The sequence below is a fragment of the Sus scrofa genome, chromosome 17 (genome assembly GCF_054392235.1).
Source record: "Sus scrofa isolate SSC_HxYL_T2T_F1_AM1 chromosome 17, Sscrofa_HxYL_maternal_Yorkshire_Landrace_v2.0, whole genome shotgun sequence".
Lineage (NCBI taxonomy): Eukaryota > Metazoa > Chordata > Mammalia > Artiodactyla > Suidae > Sus > Sus scrofa.
Genome location: NC_139399.1, coordinates 60,615,109 through 60,636,156, shown reverse-complemented (window position 1 = coordinate 60,636,156; position 21,048 = coordinate 60,615,109). Strand labels below are relative to the sequence as shown.

The 21,048-nt window shown below is 50.3% G+C and overlaps 1 protein-coding gene and 1 long non-coding RNA gene across 15 annotated transcripts in view; both read left to right on the top strand.

Moving 5' to 3' along the window:
- NFATC2 (nuclear factor of activated T cells 2) overlaps positions 1–21,048 on the top strand; it is a 163,269-nt gene that overhangs the window by 17,775 nt on the left and 124,446 nt on the right. For 8 of the 14 annotated variants that reach the window (XM_085002529.1, XM_085002530.1, XM_013985461.3 and 5 more), the window contains 1 exon segment: positions 16,605–17,607. In XM_085002529.1, the coding sequence (XP_084858655.1) occupies positions 17,123–17,607 (485 nt within the window). In that variant the 5' untranslated portion in view covers positions 16,605–17,122. 14 annotated transcript variants of the gene reach the window in all.
- LOC146395374 (uncharacterized) lies at positions 1,832–12,923 on the top strand. The gene is made up of 2 exons (XR_014832611.1): positions 1,832–3,088; positions 6,422–12,923. It is a non-coding gene; the product is annotated as an uncharacterized LOC146395374 (long non-coding RNA).

Below are 21,048 nucleotides of genomic sequence, written 5' to 3'. Positions count from 1 at the left end.
AGGCCGGGCCTGCATTTCACGTGTTTCGCAGGAGCCTTGGTCAAAACGAGGAGGTCGCACACCAACCTCACTGTATTTTTCTGGGTAGCAGGTTGTCTTGGAACAAAACAAGAAAAAAAAAAAAAAAACCCCAACCAGGCTTCCTGATTGTGACAGCCTAGCCCAGCCATTGCTTACTGGAGCCTCAGGGGCAGGCCTGTTGGTACCTTCCAGAGGCACTTGGGCTTGGCTGCGGCCACAGAGTAGGAAGGGATTGTGCTGGCTGGTGTGTGTAGGCGGCCGTTTCTGGAATCTCCCAGGCTTACTGTTTCCCAGAGATGCTGTGTTAGGCGGGTGACGGAGAAGTTTTAACTTCGCTTCCACCACGGCTTCCCTGGCGATCTTCGAGGGAGGGGTTGGCTCTGACTTTGGAGGATGCCCTTCACTCAGATACCAAGTGAAGCTGGTAATTAGTCCTTATTCTGTATTTTGGCTGGAGATGGAAATAATTAGCCAGCCAAAGAGACCAGCCTTCTCGAGTTGCAATCTGGAGGCCATCCTTTCCTTTGAAAAGATACAATTAAGAATCTGCAAACGATCCTTTTAGCATCAGTGGTCTTTCTGTTCCTTAAGATTAAAGCCGTATTTTGCAGGGAACTAATACTTACACCCCTCCCAGATTCACAATCAACGCACTTTTTTTTTTTTTTTTTTCTTCCCTGCAGCAGGGGAGATTTCCGGGGAAATAGTTTCCAAGCCAAATCTGATGGGAGGTGCTTTTTATAGTTTTTCTTGGCAAGTGGTGCTCGGTGGCTGCCAGATGGGTGTCTAAGTGACCACAGGGAAGGCCCCTGAGTCTATTTCTTATTGATAAACTTTATTTTTTGGAACAGTTTTTGATTTACAAAAGAGTTGTAAAGATAGTACGAGAGGTGTCTTAGGATTAACATCTTACATTGGTATATGGGATGTACTTGTTATAATTTATGAGCCAGTATCATGCAGTGCGATGAACCCAAGTCCATAATTTATTTGGATTCAGACTGTCCTTGTTTTTTTATGAGCTTGGCAGTTTGAGGAGCACTGGTTCGGGACATTGTAGCCTATCCCTCCAGTAGGGTCTTAACGTTTTTCTCATGGGTAGACAGGGCTGAGGGTTTGGAGGAGGGAGACTGCAGAGGTACAGGGACCATTTCCATCATGTCACATCCTTGTCGCTACCGTCAGCATGACTTACCACTGTGGAGGTTGGTCTTGATCAAGTGGCCGAGGTAGCGTTTGACAGGTTCCTCCACCGTCAAGTTACTCCTTTGCAAACTGTGCTCTTTGGAAAGAAGTCATTATGTGCAGCCCCGCTTTGGGAGTGAGGAGTTATGCTTTGGAATCTATAAAATAACGACTCCTTGCTGGGAAGTCAGCAGCCCAGAAACATCACGGCTCAGGGAGAGAGGATGTCATGAGCCTTGAGAGGCTACAGCGAGCTCTTCCAGATGTCCAGGGTCGGATTCTGGCTCACCCAGATGTTAATAGCAGTCACCTCTCTCTCTGCTTCCGCAGGAGGGAACTCCCCAAGGGCCAACGCTAGCTTCTCTCGTGCTCTCGGGCCTTGTCCCAGGTGATGGGACGTGGGTGATGCAGGCGAGGTGTTACCCTTCACTCCAGGCATGGACTTGGCAAAAAACCAAGACGGGAAGAGGACTGCTCATGGGCCAGACCTTGTCCGAAATTGGTGATGGCTCTTCGGTGTTTTGGGGAGGTCAGATGCTCGTTTTGTGGAACTTGAACATGCGGCAGACATTTACTAGCTCATGCGTTACCCTCCAGCCTTAGCAGGTAGGCACCGTTGTTACTCCCGTTTTACAGAGGAGGATGCTAAGGCCCAAAGAGGAAAAGGAATTTTCCTAAGGAAGCGGAGCTGGTAAATGGCAGAGCCGAAATAGGAACCTGGCAGTCCTGCTCCGGAGGCTGCTTTCCGATCTACTGGGTGAGGGTTCCTCATTCCCTCATTTGATGAGGAACATATGTAAAGCAGGTGGTAAGGGAACCATGCAAGGCTGGAATTTAAAGCATTTACCACCAGAGTGGTCTTGGGCCCGTCACTTAACCTCTCTGGATCTCAGTAGAGCTGTCACATGGCTGAAAAGAGACTACTCACCTCGGTAGGGTTCTTTGCCTTGAATGGGTTAGCACATTTAGATCTATTAACATAGCGTGATTTGTTACTAGCATTTATTAAATCCTCGATTTTGTTAATAGAGGTGTCACTTAATGTGAGTCATTATTCATGTCCTCATCCAACTGATTATAGAGCACCTACGGTGCTGGATCCTAGGGATATAATAGGAAATAAGACCTAGTCCCTGCCGGCATGGAGTTAGAGCCTCTAATTGAGACTCTAATGGTTTTCTCCTGTTTAATTGCATTGACCAGTACCTCCAGTAGCATCCACCTCGTAGTGGAAAGTAGGCATCCTTGCTTTGTTCCTGACCCCAGCAGGAGTACCTTCCAGCGTTGGCTTGAGGATGAGGGCACATGGATTTAATTTTGTGGCGGACGTATTCCTCTGTTTCTGTTTTGTGGAGAGTTTTGATTAGGAATGAGAGTCATACTCATAGATAGTCATGTTATGTCAGAGATAATAACAAGTGCCTACAGAAGAATAGGGTTTTATTCTTCTAAAATTTATTAATATGTTCACTTATAGTAATAAATTTCCTAATATTGAAACATTCCTGTCATTAACCCCCCTTGTCACTGCACATTTTCTTATGGTGGTGGGGCTGGCATCTACTCGATGTGTTTTGTTAAAGATTTCTTTCAGCAGTGTTTGCAAGTGAGGTATGTCTACAGTGTGCTTTTCACTTTTCGGTATGCTGTTAGGCTTAAGTGTCTTTCCTTCAGGGACAATGTGTGGATTGTTGGGGGTGTCCAGTTTCTAAAGTTGTGATAGAAGTCCCCTGTGAAGCCATCTGGACCTGGTGCCTTTTTTTTTTTTTTTTTTTTTGGTCTTTTTGCATTTTCTTGAGCTGCTCCGGTGGCATATGGAGGTTCCCTGGCCAGGGGTCCAATCAGAGCTGGAGCCACCAGCCTTCGCCAGAGCCACAGCAACGTGGGATCTGAGCCGCGTCTGCAACCTACACCACAGCTCATGGCAACACCGGATCCTTAACCCACTGAGCAAGGCCAGGGATTGAACCTGCAACCTCCTGGTTCCTAGTTGGATTCGTTAACCACTGCGCCACGACGGGAGCTCCAGGACCTGGTGCCTTTTTACGGGCCTGGGCTACGACGGCTTTCTCGATGGTCTCGATGGGAGTCGGTCGTTTACTTTTTCTACTTCTACTGGAGTCAATTTTGGTAAACTTTATCTTTCTAAGAAAGTATCCATTTTGCCTATCTAGGTTTTCAGATTTATTTGCCTAGAGACATGCAAAGTAGACTGTCGCTTTTTTCTACTGAGGGAGACGGCTAAGTACATGGCAGTAGAAAGGATGGGCACAGGGCTAAGGGAGCCGTGCCCAGGGCTGCTGCCCCCACCTTGGAGCAGAGGGGTGTGCTGGCTCTCATTGCTTCCTGTGTGCTTGTGATTCAGCCAGTCCGTTTTTACTTGAGAGACGGGCGGGTACGGGCAATCCCAGGTCGCCTGCAGAGGCGCCAGCTCTCCTCTGGGCCGTGCTGGGGACCAACCTTTCTGAAGTGCTCATTTCTCACCTGGCTCAGTGGGTCTGGCGTGTCCCTCTGCCGATTCCTGGTAAGCTGATGCCTGCGGCATCAACTGTGACCTTTCAGACGGGACAAGGGACTCCTGGCCATTGCTTGTAGAGTTTAAACGTTTTGGGTCACAGCGCTTTGAAAGGCTGATAAAGCCACAGGTCCCATACACCGTAGGAGCGCACTGCTCACACGCAGACCCCCTTGCACTCCCCACACCCCTGGCCCACAGGCATCCCCACCCCCACAGGCATCCCCCTCCGCCCCCAGCCCACCTCTTATACCATTTTCAAGTAGAGTCACAGACCCCGCTGTGGCCCATTTCTAATGTCACCAGCACTTCCACTCAGGGCCACCTGCCCTCCACCCATTCGCAGGGGACAATCAAAACCTCCTTCTCTCAGCAACCACTCATGAGTGCTGGTTCTGTGCCAGGCCCTATGGGGGTAGAGAGACGAATGAGATGTGGTCCTGCCCTCATCTGGCCCCCAGGCCAGTGTGGGGCACAGCCTGGTAAACAAATGGGGACAAACGAGGTGCTGGGATATAGTCTCAGGCAGCTTTTTTTGGTGCTTGCTAAAAATAGAGCTCTACCCTAAGCAAGCAGGTTTGCTAAACACATGTGACATTCAGAGACGTTGCCGTCTGTATCGAGCTAAGGACAGGCCTTAATAAGCCTGCTTTGTACAAATAGTGTCTCCAGGTGCAGCTGGAAAGGTGAACTGAGGGCTGACCTGAGCCCTGACCCTCTCAAAGGGGCCAAAGAACTAGGAAGAAAGTTGCCTCAATCCTTCTTTACCAGTAAACACATGTCATCCCTGCTTCCAAATTAAAGGCCTTCTGTTCTCGAGGTGGCCTCAGATTTTGATTGGGGGGTGGAGGCGCTTCAGATCTCAGAGCTGTATTATTTGGGTTGGTTCCCAAGGCTTTTTAGTCCTGTAGGTGATGGGGTTGAATAAACTGGAAAAATGCAGCATCTGCGGCCAGTGGTTCTCAATCCTGGCTGTGCACTAGAATCTTCCAGTCGTACGAAGGCCCCATGAAGTCATATTCTTTGAGGGGTCAGCTGCCTTTTGCTTGGAGTCATTCAGGGGCACGTGGCAGAGCAGGGCTTGAACCCAGGCTGTTGGGCTCCCAAGTCTCTGTCGTTCAGCCAGAATGTCACTGACTCCAGCTTTTGAGGGTCCTGCCTACGCTAGCATGGGGTGCTTTGACCCTGGAGGTTTGATACTTATTATCAATGGTGTGTTCACGCCTGTCCTGAGGGATTATATTCATTATAAAACATGCAATAAAAATCAAAGTGGAAAGGACAGAATATAAACGGGTGTTCTGCTATTTTTAAAAAGTATTTCCTTCTACGCCCCACTGGATTGTTGGGCATGCCTTCGGGGGTACACGGCCCCCCACCTCCAGAGGCCATTGGCCAGGCGAGTTAGAGCACCAATCCTGGCTTGAAATTCTGACTTAGTTGTCTTCTACCTGCATGACCTTGGCCAAGCAAAAGTGCCTGGATTTAGCAAGCATGCAATAAATCATTGCCATATAAATGGATGAAAAGTTGCATAATTCCTTATTAGCCGCGTGCCTCAGGGCAGTGGTTTTGGTTCCCTGCACTTGTTTCTCACCTGTGAAATGAAACGGGGCTAGTGCTCTTGCGAGGGCTGATGGCAGGTTTTCTTGGGGTGGCGTGACGAAGCGTGGGCTGTGTGACCATCCATCCAGCGGCAGTGCTGGGGCCAGCAGTGATGGGCTCTGAGAAATCTGGGTCACCTGACTTCGGGAGAGCATTGGCTCCTCGGAGGAGTCTTTGCCTTGGCCTTTGATGAATCCTGAGCCTTAAGGGAAGATGGTCTTTGGAGAGGAGCCACTGGCTGCCGGGCTTACGTTGGCATTGTAGCAAGTTACCTAACAGACATGCAATCAGTTCTGACTTTAAAAACTTTCATCAGGCCCCTGCCTGCACCCCGGAACTCGGCTGGCTGCAGAAACCTTCTCAGCTGCCTCGGCTGCAGGGTTCCCTGGGCCGCCTCTCTCACAGGCCCTCCCCGTGGTGCTGCTCTGGCCCCCGGAACCCCCTGAGCCAGGGCCAGGAAGGGGCAGCCTTGGGAAGTGCCGCGTGGTGGATGTCTTGTGGCTTCCCCCACGGAGGGACTTCCGCTTTCCTCGGTCCCCAGCACAGGAAATCGCCCCTGGCTCCGAAGAGTTCTGGCCAAACTCGGCTTCCCTGGGGCCGGTGTGAGGTTTTTTGCTGATTGTTCCCAAGCTGAGCTCAGGGAAGAAGGCTCAACTCTTCCTGGGATGGAGCAGGGGCAGAGCCCGACATGGGTCCCCCCAGAGCAAAGGGAACTGCCTTTGACTTTTTCCCGAACTTTTATTATGAACTTTTTGCAAAATAAGGAAAAGTAGAGACGTTGGTATAATTACTTCCCGTGTTCTCATCACCCAGCTTCAGCAGTCATCAGCGCACGGCCGGTCTTATTTCAACCCAACCTCAGCATATTCTCTGCATCCCCACCCTTGCTGATTTTAAATCACATACCAGATGGTTAATGTTTGATTAATAAATAGATTAGTATGCAGCTCTCAAAAATAAGGACTCTTGGAGTTCCTGTTGTGGTTCTGTGGTTAACGAACTTGACTAGGAATCACGAGGTTGCAGGTTCGATCCCTGGCCTCGCTCAGTGGGTTCAGGATCTGGCATTGCCGTGAGCTGCGGTGTAGGTTGCAGACGTGGCTCGCATCCTGCATTGCTGTGGCTGTGGTGTAGGCCGGCAGCTGCAGCTCCGATTCAACCCCTAGCCTGAACAGACTGTTGAGAGTCCCATCATCAAACCTTAAAAACTCCAATACTTAATTTCAAATATCTAGTGTTTAAATTTCCTGCTTGTTTCACAAGTACCTCTTTGTGGATAATTTGTTTGAACCAAAATCCAAACAAGAGCCTCACGTTGTAGTTGGTTGACACGGCTGTTATTATGTCTTTTATTTTATAAAAATCCCCATCGGTCTGTTTTCTTGCCATTTATTGGTTGAAGAAACAGGGTCATTTTTCCTGTGCTGTTGTCTACACAGTGAATTTTGCCAGTGGCATCCCTCTGGTGTTTTTTTAACCTGTTCCTCTGTCCCCTGCCTTTCCTACAGACTGGCATTTAGCTCTAAAGTCTTGCTTTAGATCTAATTTTAATGCCTTTTTTTCCCCCCCTGCAAGAGAAACATGTTGAAGGTAGATTGGAAGCTATAGGAAAAGCAGCGAGAGTGTGTTTCCTGAGTTGGCACTGGGGACCCTCCCTGCGTCCCAGCCTGAGGTTTTGGAAAAAAAGCATTTTCTCAGCTGGGCCTGTGTTAGTTAGTAAGATGTGTTACTAAAAGCCAGTCCTTCTATGCGAATTTTAATTGGGCCACGCCTGAGTGAGCTTTCTGAAGGTAAGAAAGTTGCCTGCAAAGCTCAGGATTTATAAAGGTCCTTATCAAAACAAACCTGCTTGGGCCTGCCTGAAAAAGGGGGGGCTGTTCAACGAGGGGGCGGAAGCCTTGAAATCTGCAGTGCCTGCGAAAGTCATTGTACAGACAGAGAGGGGCTGTTTACCTGCGTGATCTGGAGAAGGTGGGCTGCAGGTCTGAAATCCGCGACGGGTGACATCACCTCCGTTGCCATGGAGAAAGGAGGAATGTCACTAATGACTGGGGTTGGCAGGGGCCACTGATGAAGTGTGCCCACCCCTGGGAACATGGCACCGACGTGAAAGCTCCTGGGGACAAGTGTAAATAAAAAGCCCACCCGTCAATCGGGTATTAATTTTAAGTCTCTGCCCCTGGCTGGGGGTTCCAGGAGCCCGGCTGTCTTCAAGGGGAAAGTTTCCACTTGGATTTCAAGTTGGCTGAGAAAAAGGTGGAAATCAGCTTTGCAGGCTGTGCCAGGGGTTGGGCGACTCAGTATGGGGACTGCTCTTGGAGGTGCTGGCATAAAGGTGGGGGGACCTTGCTGACGTGTCTCTGTGCAGGCCTTTGCCCGAGGGATGGGTTAGCCTTGGCGAGCCCTTTCTCTGAGGGAGGATTATCTGAGGTCTATTTCTGGTTAATTCTTCTGACCAGATCCTTCCTTCTCCTTTTGGCGAGGAAGCGGAGCCCCGCCGAGCCCCGCAGAGCCCTGCTGTCTGTCGCGTGTTGCCTGGCAAATGTGGAGGCACTCTCTCCCGTTAGAGTTGGGCTTCCCTGAATCCCAAGTGCCATCTCCAATGGCTTTCTTCTTGAAAGAAAAACACGGGGCAGGATAGCAAGGGGACCAGATAAGTAGCATTCGATGGAGTCCTTTGAGGGACTATTGCGCAGCAGTTAAAAAAAGGAACCGAAGCTGCACACAGTGTGGTTCAATCTCAGGCATGAGGTGGACGAAAGAAGGGACGTGTATGTCCCGTGTGATTTTCTTTAGGAGATGGGCAAGAGCAGGCCACGAAGGCAGGCTAGCGGGTCCCCTGAATTTGGGTTATTGGCCGGGTGGGGCCGCCAGGGAGCCCTGTGGCGGGATGGAGATATTTTCTCTCTTGAATGATGGATGCATACGGTGCATACCAAAGGCACTGGACTGCATTTGAAGGATGTCTCGATTTGAACCCCCGCTCTGCCCCTGACTTTTTTTGTGATGCTGGGTGAATCCCTGCACCCCTGACCCTCAGAGTCCCACCCGTAACACAGGGGACTGGAGAGTGCCGGTAAGTTGCAGAGACAGAAGACACGGGAGAGGCACGGGGAACAGCGCCTGTTTGAATGAATCAAAAGAGGAAGGTCTTTGAACCTCTTGAAAGCAGGAGGCCCCCCTGGAGTGACTTTAAACTGGTTCTTTCCATCCTATGTTGAGGTCGGAGGTGAGGTTTCCTGTCTGCCAGGTGCCCGGGCCCCACTGCCCCGTCCAGAAGCTGAGCTGACCTCGAGGTGCACGGTTTGCCGAGTCCCTACATTTCTTCGCTTCTCTTCGAAAGGAACATGTGTCAGCCTGTGGGTGCGTGTGTTTTTGCAAACAGCCACGCCAGTAGCCAGTCTGGAAGGCTTGTCGCTTGCAAATTGTCCTGGGCCCTGTGTCGCTGGCGCCTGGCCTCATGGCCAGCTGCCCGAGAGGCAGGACTGAGCCTTCCTTTCTGCCCTGTCTGGTGGAGGCAGACAGCTGCCTTAGCCGGGGGCAAGGTCAGCGGAGAGCTTAGTGTTCAAGGTGACTTTTTCCAGTGGTTCCACGTTGACGAGACGGATGGTAAACTGCCTTCCTTCCCTTTCTGGCATTTCTGGATCTGACTTATCTGGATGGAATTTCTCACCTCTCACGCCCTGCGTCTGTGTGTGTCATCTCTGACTGACGGGCGTGACCACCTGATTCTCCGTCATTATTGGTACACACGCTTCATGGATCGGGAATCCAGTTACTGTTTGGCATGTGTGCTTGGTGGCGGCAGCAGGGGCAAGGGGGAGCCCTGCGGAAAGTGTGCCAAGCACCGACTTTGGTCCTCGAGGGCGATCTGTAACTTTTCAACGAAGGCCTTTCCTGTAGGTGATGCAAGCCGCCAGATGAGAAATGCATCCACCCTCCGCCTCTCCTGGCGAGTCCGTGCAGCCCCCGGCACACGGGAGGGAGGGGAGGGCGGCGCGGAGGCAGGCAGGATTCTTGCTCTCCATCTCGTCCCCCGTCCTCCCTCGGCACATGTGCGGTGCCAGGTTGTGGCATCCGAACGCTGCCATGGCAACAGACTGTGATGTCTCAAACCCAGGGCCAGGGCCTCACAGCATCTCGGGCTGTGAGCTCCTCCAGCAGTGGGTCTGTCCCCTCAGGGACAGATGCAGCTTTGGGGCCCCCGCTGCCCTCCCGAAGGGCATCTGGCCTCAGGGCCAGGCCCTGCCTTCCCTCCTCCAAGTCCTTCAAGCCTGAAAGCACTGGTTCATGCTGTCCCTCCCCCTCCCCCTCCCCCAAAGGACAGACGCCTTGTGGAGGTTCCTTAGCTGGGTTTCTATTTTGGTCATTCTGTTCTGCTTCCTGAAAATTCCACCCGCCTGTAGTTCTAGGCGGAGAGGAGGTTCTCTTGCTGTTCCTTTTTTTTTTTTTTTTTCAAAAGCCATCTCTTGGCGGGCGGGTTGGCACCGACAGCTGCCTCAGGCTTGGCCGTGTGTCCTGAGGGTGAGCAACAGGCCTGAGAGAGGCTCCAGGAGAGCAGGCTCTGGCAGAGAGCTCCGTGTGGCCTGAGTGGGATCTTTAAAGTAATCCTTGACTCACTCCTGGGGCAGAGGAGGGATTTCCTGGGGCAAATGAGTATTCCAGAAGAAAGGAACCCATGTCTTTAGTTGTCAAGGGCAGCCTGCCTCCTGATGGGGCTCCGGAGCAGTTCCTATTCTGGGGGTACCTCCTTTCCATGGGGTGGGTGTAAGGTGACACTATCCAGGAAATATCCCCTTTCAGGAGAAGCAGGGCAGAGTGATGGCTATGCGGGTGGAGGAGCCAAGCTGCCTGAGACTGAATCCAGCTTTGCCCCTTAGAAGCTGTGTGACTTTGGGCAGATGACTCACCCTCTCTGAACCTCACTTTCTCCATGTATAAAATGAGGAAACTCTATCACCTGCTTGGTAGGGTTATTGTAAGACTCACCTGCTTGGTAGGGTTCTTGTAAGACAAATATTAGCAGATGTTAAATGCATACATAGTGGATCTTGATATAAAGTAACTGGTAGAGACGTATTAGCAAGAATCATTTTTGTTATTGCAACTAGCTCACTGTACCACTAACACTTTAGTAAGATTTAGTTGATCAGCGCCAGGTATAGCCCAGAAGAAAGGGTACAAAGCATGGAACAGAAGGCATGTTTTACCTACTCCATGTTTTTTTTCTAAAGGCTGGCAGAAAAAGAGAATTCCCAAACTGCTGACCAATCCATTTTGTTTGTATAAACATTTCTTCCCTTTTTCTTTTAAAAAATGCTTTTTAAAGGCATTGGGGGGCTAGTGGGTGTCACATGTTCAAGTTGTAAAATGAAGCAATGAAAACAGAGCGTAGAATTCCCACTTAAAAGATCATTCTTCCCATAATAATAATAATGATATACTGGTAGGCCTCATTTATTGTTTATTTTGGGGGTTTGGGGCTTCACGTGGATTATGTGAATGAAGAGGTGGGTGTTGTCACCAACCTCTGCGCCGTGTTGTGCATGAAGACTCAGAGGTCCCCAGCTTCCCACAGCTGGGGGCGGGGGGCAGGGGGCTCGTAGAGCTGGGGGCCCCTAACACTGTGCCCTGACCGAGACCGGGATCTAGTGCAGATGCCTTGCTGAGGCGGGGCTGGAGGGGCCTCCAGTCTTGTGTGCCGTTTCTGAAAGTGGCCAGAGATCTCCACAAATATTCATGGGGCCCAGGTGTTGGGGTGAGTGCCTGGGAGCTTGAGGAGAGGAAGCTGGTCCTGGAACTTTCAGGCGTCTGCTGCAGAAATGCTTGACCTGCCTGGCTGATGGGGAGCAGGTGTCTCATTCCTGTTGGGTCGATGCTCCTAGTTGTCTTTGGCACCTCTGCCGGTGCTCAGGCCCCGGGTGTGGCCGGGGGTTTTAGGGCCTAGAGCAGTGGTTCTCAGCTGGGAGCGAGTCTGCCTTGCAGGAGAAATCTGGCTGTGCTTGGAGACGTTTCTGGTTGTTAGAACTGAGAAAGGAGTGGGGATGCTACTGGCGTCTAGTGGGTAGAGGCCAGGGATTCTGCCAAACACCTGTCAGCCTGCACAACAAAGAATTTTCTCACCTCAAATGTCGATAGTTCTGAGGTTGAGAAGCCCTGGTCTCAGGTCTGTTGGGTTCAAGCTGTGAGACCTTGGGCACGTTAATTCACCTCTCTGTGCCTCAGTTAACACATCTATAAAAGGGGAATAAGCAGCACCCATCTCATAGGTTGTGAAAATAAATAATTTACTACGTGTAATGTGCTTACAGCCGAGCCTGCCATGTAAATTCTCAATAAATGCTGCTGCTGAGGTCGTTATTGACCTTGATCTGCTTCAAAAGGCTCACAGTCTAGTAGGGACTGTTGAGTGAATCTATACTTAACAGACTTCACTGCATGACTCTGTAGGTTCTGGCAACACTATATTGCCTGTAGCGTCTGGTCCAGCCCACGGAATCAGGGAGGGCTTTCAGGAGGAGGTGGCCCAAGTGAAATCTTGATGGACAAATAGTGACTTACCAGGCGACGTGAGCACGGAGGCATGGAAGGGAGTTCTGCATAAGGGGAATGGCATGTGCAAAGGCATGGAGGCCCAGAGGACCTAGCCACCTCTGGATCTGCACCTGCTTCCACCTTCTGCCTCTTCTGGAATACTGAGGCCACGGGTACCTCCCGTGGCAAGTGGGGTGGGTTGCAGGACCCACAGGTGAGATCACTGTGCGTGAGCGCCATTCCCCTGGCAGAGCGCCTTCTCCTGAATCAGAAGGCGTGGAGCCTCGGTCGGGCGCTGCGGTGTCTTGAACGCCTTTCTTTTTTGACGTCATTTCCTCTCGCCGCCTCTAGCTTTAGAAAAGCTAGGCTTTCTGGGGTTGTGGGAAAATGTCCTACATCCTAAGATGAAGGTGGTGGTTACCAGGGTGTATAACATTTGGCGCAATTCTTTGAACTCTGCCCTCAACGTCTGTATGTGAAAATGATACCTTAAGAAAAAAAGGACCGAGGAAGAAAAAAGTGGGGCTCAGCCTCAGAGCCTTTGGCCAGCAACCCTGTCTCGCTTGAATTTGGTAACTTTTATTTTTATTGTATTTTCACCCTACCTTCTATTTATGGAGGTGACATCAATTTTCCATTTGTGGCAGCGGTATCGTTTCCTTAAAAAAAATTAAATATGTGAATGAATTTAGATAGAAATATTAAGTGAATAATCTTTACTGCTGGTACATGGATATAGCGAAGATCAAACAAGTGGTGAGAAAAGCAAGCTTTGTGGAAGCCCTTCGGAGAGAAGCTGGTGCTTCTGAGATGAAGGCAACTTGGCCCAGTGCTGTGTGGGCACTGCCAGGGCCATAAGGGAGCTGTCTGCAAGGGTGGCACTTTTCTACGGAGAAATAGCGAAGAATCCTAGCTACTTACAGACATATTTAACGATGAGCCTTTTGTCTGTGAGATTTACTGTCAAGTGCCCAGGGGACTGAGCATTAAACAGTAATAAATTACCTCCACATTCCCAGCTTGTGGTTGAACCTTCAAAATCTCAGAGAAAAGAAAAGAAAAAGAACCTCTGCTGCGTGGACTCATTAAAACCAATGTAAATACTTTAAATGCTTTTGCTCAGCAAGTGGGCCTTGCTGCTCTTCAGTGCTGCCTGGCCGTCTGAGCCATGTGTGTTTGGATGGCGAGTTTCTGTGCATGTTCACATCAGCCCCCGAGGGGGTGTTTCTGATAAGACGTAATGCAGTTTTTCTGATAAGGATGGAATTTTCACTCAGAGGCGTTCTGTGTTTGGTTTTGCTGGTTCACAGGTCGATGGATCATCAGAATGTGGTTGGACATGGATTTGACATTGATCTCCTCCTAGATGAAAAAATCTATGTTCTGTTACCTGCTAGGAAGCGGGGTGTGTGTGTGTGTGTTTGCAAGCACCAATACAAAGTTACGTTGAACTTCAGCTTCACGAGCAGCCCGGACCACACAGACTCTAGCTAGAAAAACGATAGGATTTCAAAGCCAGAAGCAGCCAAGGAGACCGATCTGGTTTATAAATGAGAAAGTTGAGACCTAGAGTGGGTGGGGGACTTTTCCAAGGTCACACAACTAGTGAGTGGCAGAGGAGGACCAGAACTGCATTTCCTGCTTCCTAAACCAGGGTGTCATTACCGTATATCATGTATGTCACCCCCCACCTTAAAGTAAAATAACAGTGTGTCTTTTGGAAATCCAAGTTACACAGAAATCAGGGTCTCCTTGCTGCTCCTCCTCTGAATGACATAGTTCTCGTCGCTGGAGGAGGTCACTGTCACCTGTAACTTCCAGAGCAAGCCTGTGCAACCATCAGCACTGTGTGTGTGTGTGTGTGTATCCTTGCTTGTCCTCTGTTTGTATACCATACATACTCTATGCCTCTTTAACACTATCTTGTGCTCATTCTCTATCAATGCAAAAGGAACTTCTTCAACCTTTTTCATAGCTGTATTGTATCTCACTGTGTGAATGACAGAATTTAACCCGCCCCCGGCTGATGGGCAGTAGGTTGCTCCCAGTCTTTGGGGATTATGAACAGGGCTGGACTAACCAAATTTACGCACACCTCATTTTGCACCCATGAGAGTGTATCTGCAGGATAAATATCTAAAAGCAACATTGCTTGGTTCCAAAGATGCACGCGTTTGGGATTTTGATAGATAGTGCCAAATCACCCTCTGTTGAGGTTATAGCTTTCTACCTTTTGGTTCAGATGTTAGCATCTTTGAGTAGTAGTTTAAATATTTCATACTTTATTCATTTATGCAGCAGACCACCAAATAAATGTTCTTGGAGGGTCTGCCTCATAGCAGGTCTTGTCCAGGTGTTGGGAATACAATAGAGGTGAGTGTCCTCATGGAATTGACTGATTGGTGTGGGTGGGGCAGGAGGTTGCAGGAGAGGCCGACAATGGACAAATCACGTCAGAATTACATAATTGCAGTGGAGCAGAGTAGGGAAGTGTGAGTGGGGTTTGATCTGTCAAGAAAGACATCTGGGAGCACACGACACTTTAGGCAAACTCTGGTGAAGGAGCAGCTTTGGTTACTTAGAGAAGAGGGTGGGGGAGGAGCTACTGAGAGCAGAGGGAACAGCAAGTGCAAAGGTCCTGAGGCAGAAATGAGTTTGGTGCTTTCCGAGAAGAGAAAGACCACCAGTTTGGCTGGAGTCCAGAGAGTGAGGAGAGGGTCAAGAGAGGTGCAGCTAGAGAGGTGAGGCTCGGGTCTGGTCTAGTTAAGGTTACCTTTACCCTAAGAGCTGTGCAAATCCAGTTCTGGGCTCTCACCTGGGGTAGGGCACCATCTGAACCCCGTGAGATCAGCTCAGCTAAACTAGGCAGCACTTACTCCAGGTTAGCCCAGAGAGGGCACTGAGAAGGCTAAGGATCACCTGTGCACAACCACCAACTCTGCTATTAGAGTGCAGAAGCCAGCTGTGCCCATGTCTAAAAAATAGGAGTGGATATGTTCCATTAAAACTTTATTTATACACACAATCTGTGGGCCAGCTTTGGCCCTCAGGCTGTGGTTTGCTTGCCCCTGATCTAGCAGGATGCGATTCCCTGGAGAGAGAATGTCTGATGTGACATGAGCTGGTGACAGGTGTCGCTGGAGAAAAGATGGCAAGGAGATGGGGTGGAGAAGGACACAGGCGTGGGGACGGCAATGATCTTTTTGATGGGCCTGTTGCAGGGGCTGCTGACTGAGCGGACACGGGAAGGGATTAAAGGAAGCAGCAGGTGAAGAGCTTGGGGGGAGAGTTTCCAGGGAGAGGGCACGGCACACTCGAGAACTCCACAGCAGGAGCTGCTTAAAGAGTAGAGGAGATGTCAGCAGGCGTGGGGAGAAGTGGGGAGAGTGGGAGTGGCAGGACAGGCTGGGGACAAATGTGTTGAGGACTGCAGGGGACATCTGGAGAAGGCATTCAAGTGGATTTCACTTTTCAATAGACTGCTGTGGCAGAGGGGGGCGGGAGGGGATGGACCGTGGAGTGTGAGGGCGGAAATGGGGAGATGAGGGAGGAGGTGACTGCAACAGTTCAGGGGGCAGGGTGGGGGATGGGCGACACATGAACTTGGTTTATATTTTAATAGAGTGGTCAGGCTTTGCTGACGGATTGGATCTAAGGGCATGAGAAGGGGGAGTCAAGGCTGACCCAAGTACCCTAAGGTGCCAGAGAGAGTTGGGGGGGAGCCTCTGTTGAGCTGCGGGAGCTTGAAGGAGGAGGGGCGAGGGGTGGCTGGAACAAGTTGCTAGTTCCCTCACTAATTTCACTCTCCAGCTGGGGGTTCTCTCCAGGCGGCAGTGGAAGCCTGTGCCTAGGTGGCCACGATTAAAGAAGAAATTAGGTCATTCTGTATCCAACGGATTTGGATAGTTTGGGAAGCTCTCTGTAGCGATGCCTCTGCCTTTTAGGGGCCAAGGGGCTTGTGGATGGGATTTCTAGCCCTGTTGGTTCTGTATTCGGGTGAATTTCTTCCCTGCCCTGGACCTCAGTTTTCTCATCCGTAAAATGGCACACAATGAGACACGACTCACCGAGTCCTGGTTCTCAAGCCACTTTTAACACGTGAGCATAAACAGCTGGGATTTGAACCCGGAGCTTCCTGGCCGCCAGAGCCGGTGTGTCCTCCTGTTGTATCCAGTAGCTGGACTGGGCATGAGGATGATCAGATGGGCTTAGATCAGTGTTTTTCAAACTGTGGGTCATGACCCACTGGTGGGACAGGAAATCTGTTTCATGAGTTAGGACCCGCATTGAAATAAAAGCGCCCCAGACAGGGGCTAGATAAGAGCGCATAGTGCATCACAGGTAGCAGCGTAACTGTTGTTTTGTGAAGCTTTTGTTCAGTTGCCAGTGACTATGACGGTGTGAACTGAACTGTGAAATGAAATTGCATTTCTTGCAAGGGTTGCATTGAAACGAAAGTTTGGAAGCCATTAGGTCTCTGGCGGAGGCTGCCTGGCTCGGACCAGCTGTGCTCCTGCACCTGCACTGCAGTCTTAACGCTTTGATCTCTGTGCCCAAGGAAATCTGGGATGAAGTGGCCTCCCTTTCCTTCTTTGGGGAAAGGAGATTCTAGCTTGGGGTTTGGTGTGGTGGGGATTAAAGGAAAACCAAACAGGAGACAAAAACCCAACCTGCGACTGCTCTGCATCGGGAGTTCTGTTTTAGAGGCTTAAAAAGACCCCTCCCTCCCCCCTTCTCTTTCCAGAAGAACCGAATGCACATAAGGTCGCCAGCCCACCCTCCGGACCCGACGATGTACTGGACTATGGCCTCAAGCCATACAGCCCCCTAGCCAGTCTCTCTGGCGAGCCCCCCGGCCGATTGGGAGAGCCGGATAGGGTAGGGCCCCAGAGCTTTCTGAGCCCGGCCAAGCCAGCGGGGGCCTCGGGCCTGAGCCCGCGCATCGAGATCACTCCATCCCACGAACTGATACAGGCAGGGGGCCCCTTCCGCGTGAGAGACACTGGCCTCCTGGTGGAGCAGCCGCCCCCGCCGGGGGTGGCCGCCAGCCCGAGGTTCACGCTGCCCGTGCCCGGCTTCGAGGGCTACCGCGAGCCGCTTTGCTTGAGCCCCGCTAGCAGCGGCTCCTCTGCCAGCTTCATTTCCGACACCTTCTCCCCCTACACCTCGCCCTGCGTCTCGCCCAATAACGGCGGGCCCGACGACCTGTGTCCCCAGTTTCAAAACATCCCCGCTCATTATTCCCCCAGAACCTCGCCAATAATGTCACCTCGAACCGGCCTCGCTGAGGACAGCTGCCTGGGCCGCCACTCGCCCGTGCCCCGTCCGGCCTCCCGCTCCTCGTCGCCTGGTGCCAAGCGGAGGCATTCGTGCGCCGGGGCCTTGGTTGCCCCGCTGCCGGGAGCCTCACCCCAGCGCTCGCGGAGCCCCTCGCCACAGCCCCGGGACGACGGCGCCCCCGCCGGGTACCCCCCCGCGGCTGGCTCTGCCGTCCTCATGGATGCCCTGAACAGCCTCGCCGCCGACTCGTCCTGTGGGATCCCCCCCAAGATGTGGAAGACCAGCCCTGACCCGTCGCCCGTGTCTGCTGCCCCACCCAAGGCCGGCCTGCCGCGCCACATCTACCCGGCCGTGGAGTTCCTGGGGCCCTGCGAGCAGGAGGAGAGGAGGAACTCGGCCCCGGAGTCCATCCTGCTGGTACCGCCAACTTGGCCCAAGCAGCTGGTGCCTGCCATTCCTATCTGCAGGTGAGTCCAGCTTCGAAATGATTGATTCCATGGTCTAGTTTTAACAGAAGGTTTTCTGGTGATGAGCATGGGATTCAGACTTGTCTAGGCTGGTTTTAAATCCCGGCTCCCCGTTTTCTGGCTGTGAGACCTTGAAAGGGAAGTTAAATTCTCTGAAAAGGGAAAAAAAAAAAAATCTCTGAGCTGCAGTTTTCCAATCTGTAAAACGGGTATAAGTGTCCCCAACTTACAGGGTGGTTGGAGTGAGGCTGCAGTCATGGGACACATGGGATTGCTCATAGGACACCTGGCTCATTCATTCGTTCACTTATTTAATGAGTGTTTATCAAACACCTGCTACGTGCCAGACACTGTTACAGGTGCTGGGGAGACAGTGGTGAACAAAACAGGATCAGAATTCTGCCTTCATGGAGCTGATGTTCTAGTAAAGCACAGAGCAAAAGCCTTAACACGTGGAATCTGTGATCTTATATGAAAGGAATGGATGTTTCTTGGCATCTGCTATGTGCCTCAGTACTGCAGTCAGTGACATGAAGGCCTTCAGAAAATGTGTGAGTCATAATCCTTAAGGGGCTTAAAATCTTGGCAGCCTGAAGAGATGCATGAATAGCAGCATGTAGGCTTGGGGTCTCTAGGACTGGATCTGAGTCCTGGCTCTGCCACTCACCGGCTGTGTGGTAAGGGGCATGTCTGCTGCTGCCATCCTGCTGTGCCCATAGCAGACATCACTCATCGTGCAGTTGCGTTGGAGCTACAACAGCCGGCCTGTGCCACAGCCACAGCAACACAGGATCTGAGCCGCGCCTGTGACCTATACCACAGCTCACAGTAACGCCAGATCCCCGACCCGCTGAGTGGGGCCAGGAATCAAACCTGCATCCTCATGGATACTAGTTGGATTTGTTTATGCTGTGCCACAACGGGAACTCCTCGTTGGGTACCCTTTTAAGGCCATGCCCAGGGCAGGCACTGTGAATCAATCAGGTCCTTTGCTCTCACTGAGCACCTTTCTGGGTCCTGGTTCGTCCCCTGTGAGGTGAGGATGATAATAGTACTACTTCGTGATGTGGTTTTTTTTTTTTTTTTTTTCGGGATTAGATGACCTAACACATACCAGACTCTTGGCACAGAATTTGCGCAAAGTAGAAGCTCACAAAAGAGCCAGCTGCTATTGGTATTGGGGAATTGTATCCTTATAGAGGAAGCACTTTCTTGCTTCCTCATTGATGAGCCATATGCTAGGAGACTGAGCTCCCAATAGCCGTTAGGACACTAATGTCGGGACAGTAGCAGTCACCAGCGCTTAAGGATGCTTGTGATGTGCTGGGCACGATTCTAAGTGCATATATCTGTTATTCTGGGATTATTTCGTTTAGTTCTCACATGCTCCTGGTTTGGTATTACATTTATCTTCAATTGGCTGATGAGAAAGGAGATTAGGAACAGATATTACCCTATTGTTTTGTTAGATGAAGAATGGAAGCCTTATGCTGGTACCATTTTCCCAGTGTTTTCCCAAAAGTGTCATTTACTTTTAGCAGAATGGAAGCTTCTTTTTTTTTTTCAAGTGAAATGTCGAATGCCAAAATAGGTCACGTAGAGCCGTTTGGATTGACATGGGGTTGAGAGTAGCCCAGAGCCCTGTCCACTGGGCCTGGCTTACTCCCCTCGCCCTCCCCACCCCCTGACCGACGGAAGTGGATCCCCCCGACCATATGGAGCTTCTGGGCTGGCCGTTCCTCCAAAGCAGGTTCTGAGAACACGACTGCCATCGTAGAGCTGTCCGTGTCCCTTAAGAAAAGGAGTTTCTGGGTCTAATAGTTTCCTAGATGCCTTTGTGGAGGGCCCGCCCCCAGCTGTGGCCAGTATGTCTGGCGATTTCACAGGCCATTGGGCCATGAAGTTCTGAGGCTTAGCGTTTCCCGGAGCCGCCTCAGGATCCGTGCCTGGTGCAGGTTGAGAAAGCTGGGCTCACAGAGGTGAAGCGACAGACCCATCATCCCCCAGCTGGTTAATGACCAAGCTGGAAATCAGAATTTGAGATGCCTGACTCCTTGTTCTTTCTGCTACAGATGGATCTCCAAAACGTGACTTATTTAATGATTGGGAGTGAGGAGGAACATTGTTATAAAGTATGATTGAAAGGCATTTTTCTGAGACTTTATTGTATGTAAAATCGTCCCCCCCCACTTTAAAAAGTAAACTTTATTGGAATAGAGTTGACTTAGAAAGTTGTGTTAGTTCCCGGTGCACAGCGAAGTGACTCAGTTATACAAATGCATATATCTGTTCCTTTTCAGATTCTTTTCTCATATAGGTTATTATACAGTGACCCTATGCCATGTACTAGGGCCTTGTTACCTATTTTTTCACAACATAGAATTTTTAAAAATTAAAGTGTAGTTGAAAACCCTTCCTTCTTGATCTGAGAGTCTGACAAATTGGAATCCTTTGGTCCCTTCAATCTGTTCCAGCCAATGGGAGGTTTGCAAGAATTTTCTAGAAGATTGAGAGGGATGGGCCTTCAAAGAAGTCTCGTGATGATGTTTATCTCAAGGAGTGTGGACAACTCGGCAGGCAGCTGGAATTCAGATGCAGAATTTCGGACCACCTCCCATGGTCTGAGTCTTAAGATGGAATTTCAGTTGTCGAAGACCTATTCCAGAGCCAAACAAAATTAGGAGTTGATACTTAGAGATATTCCACTGACTCTTCTACTCACTGAAGTTTTTGATACTTTAAATGTTATTAATACAGGGGTGAAGTGATTTTTTAATGAGCCTTATTTTGCAAACTTAAAAAGTCTTTAACTTGCATGCATGAGAGTAAGAGTATTTAAACTTGGCGCCTTGGTTTTAGGCAGAAGCTTGAAGGCATCTTGGAATTATTGCTAAGGCAGAAATTAAGGCACTTTGGGCACCCTGAGACTTGAGGATTAGAGAGGCTTCAGGAGGCAATGTGGTTGGAAAGAAGGGCTGGAGATCTGCTTGCACAGTGAGGATGTAATTGTAAGTTGCATTGTCTGTTCAAGTTCGGCTCCAGCACTGATGGAGTTTACAGGGGTACCACCCCTCCATCCTCCCCTTGGTACTGCTGTAATAGAGAAGGAATGGAATTGGCTTCATTGCAAATGCTTAATTAAGTCCAGTTGATAGTGTTAGCTTCGAGCAGTTCTGGGCTTAGCAAGAAAAAGATAGCCTTGTTGGATTAATTTTTTCTGCTGCATGTGAAAAATCAGGACTTAGTGACACAGATTCCTGCATTTACAACTTCAAAGCGACTTTGAACATACAGGGGTTCTTTGAAATACAACTGATCATTCATTCATTCATTCAGTTATCCTTCCATTTATTCCGCCACCTACCCTCTGAATATTTACTGAGGACCCATCAAATGTCAGGCATTGCTCTAAACTCATTCCATAAAAGAGATATTTTCTTG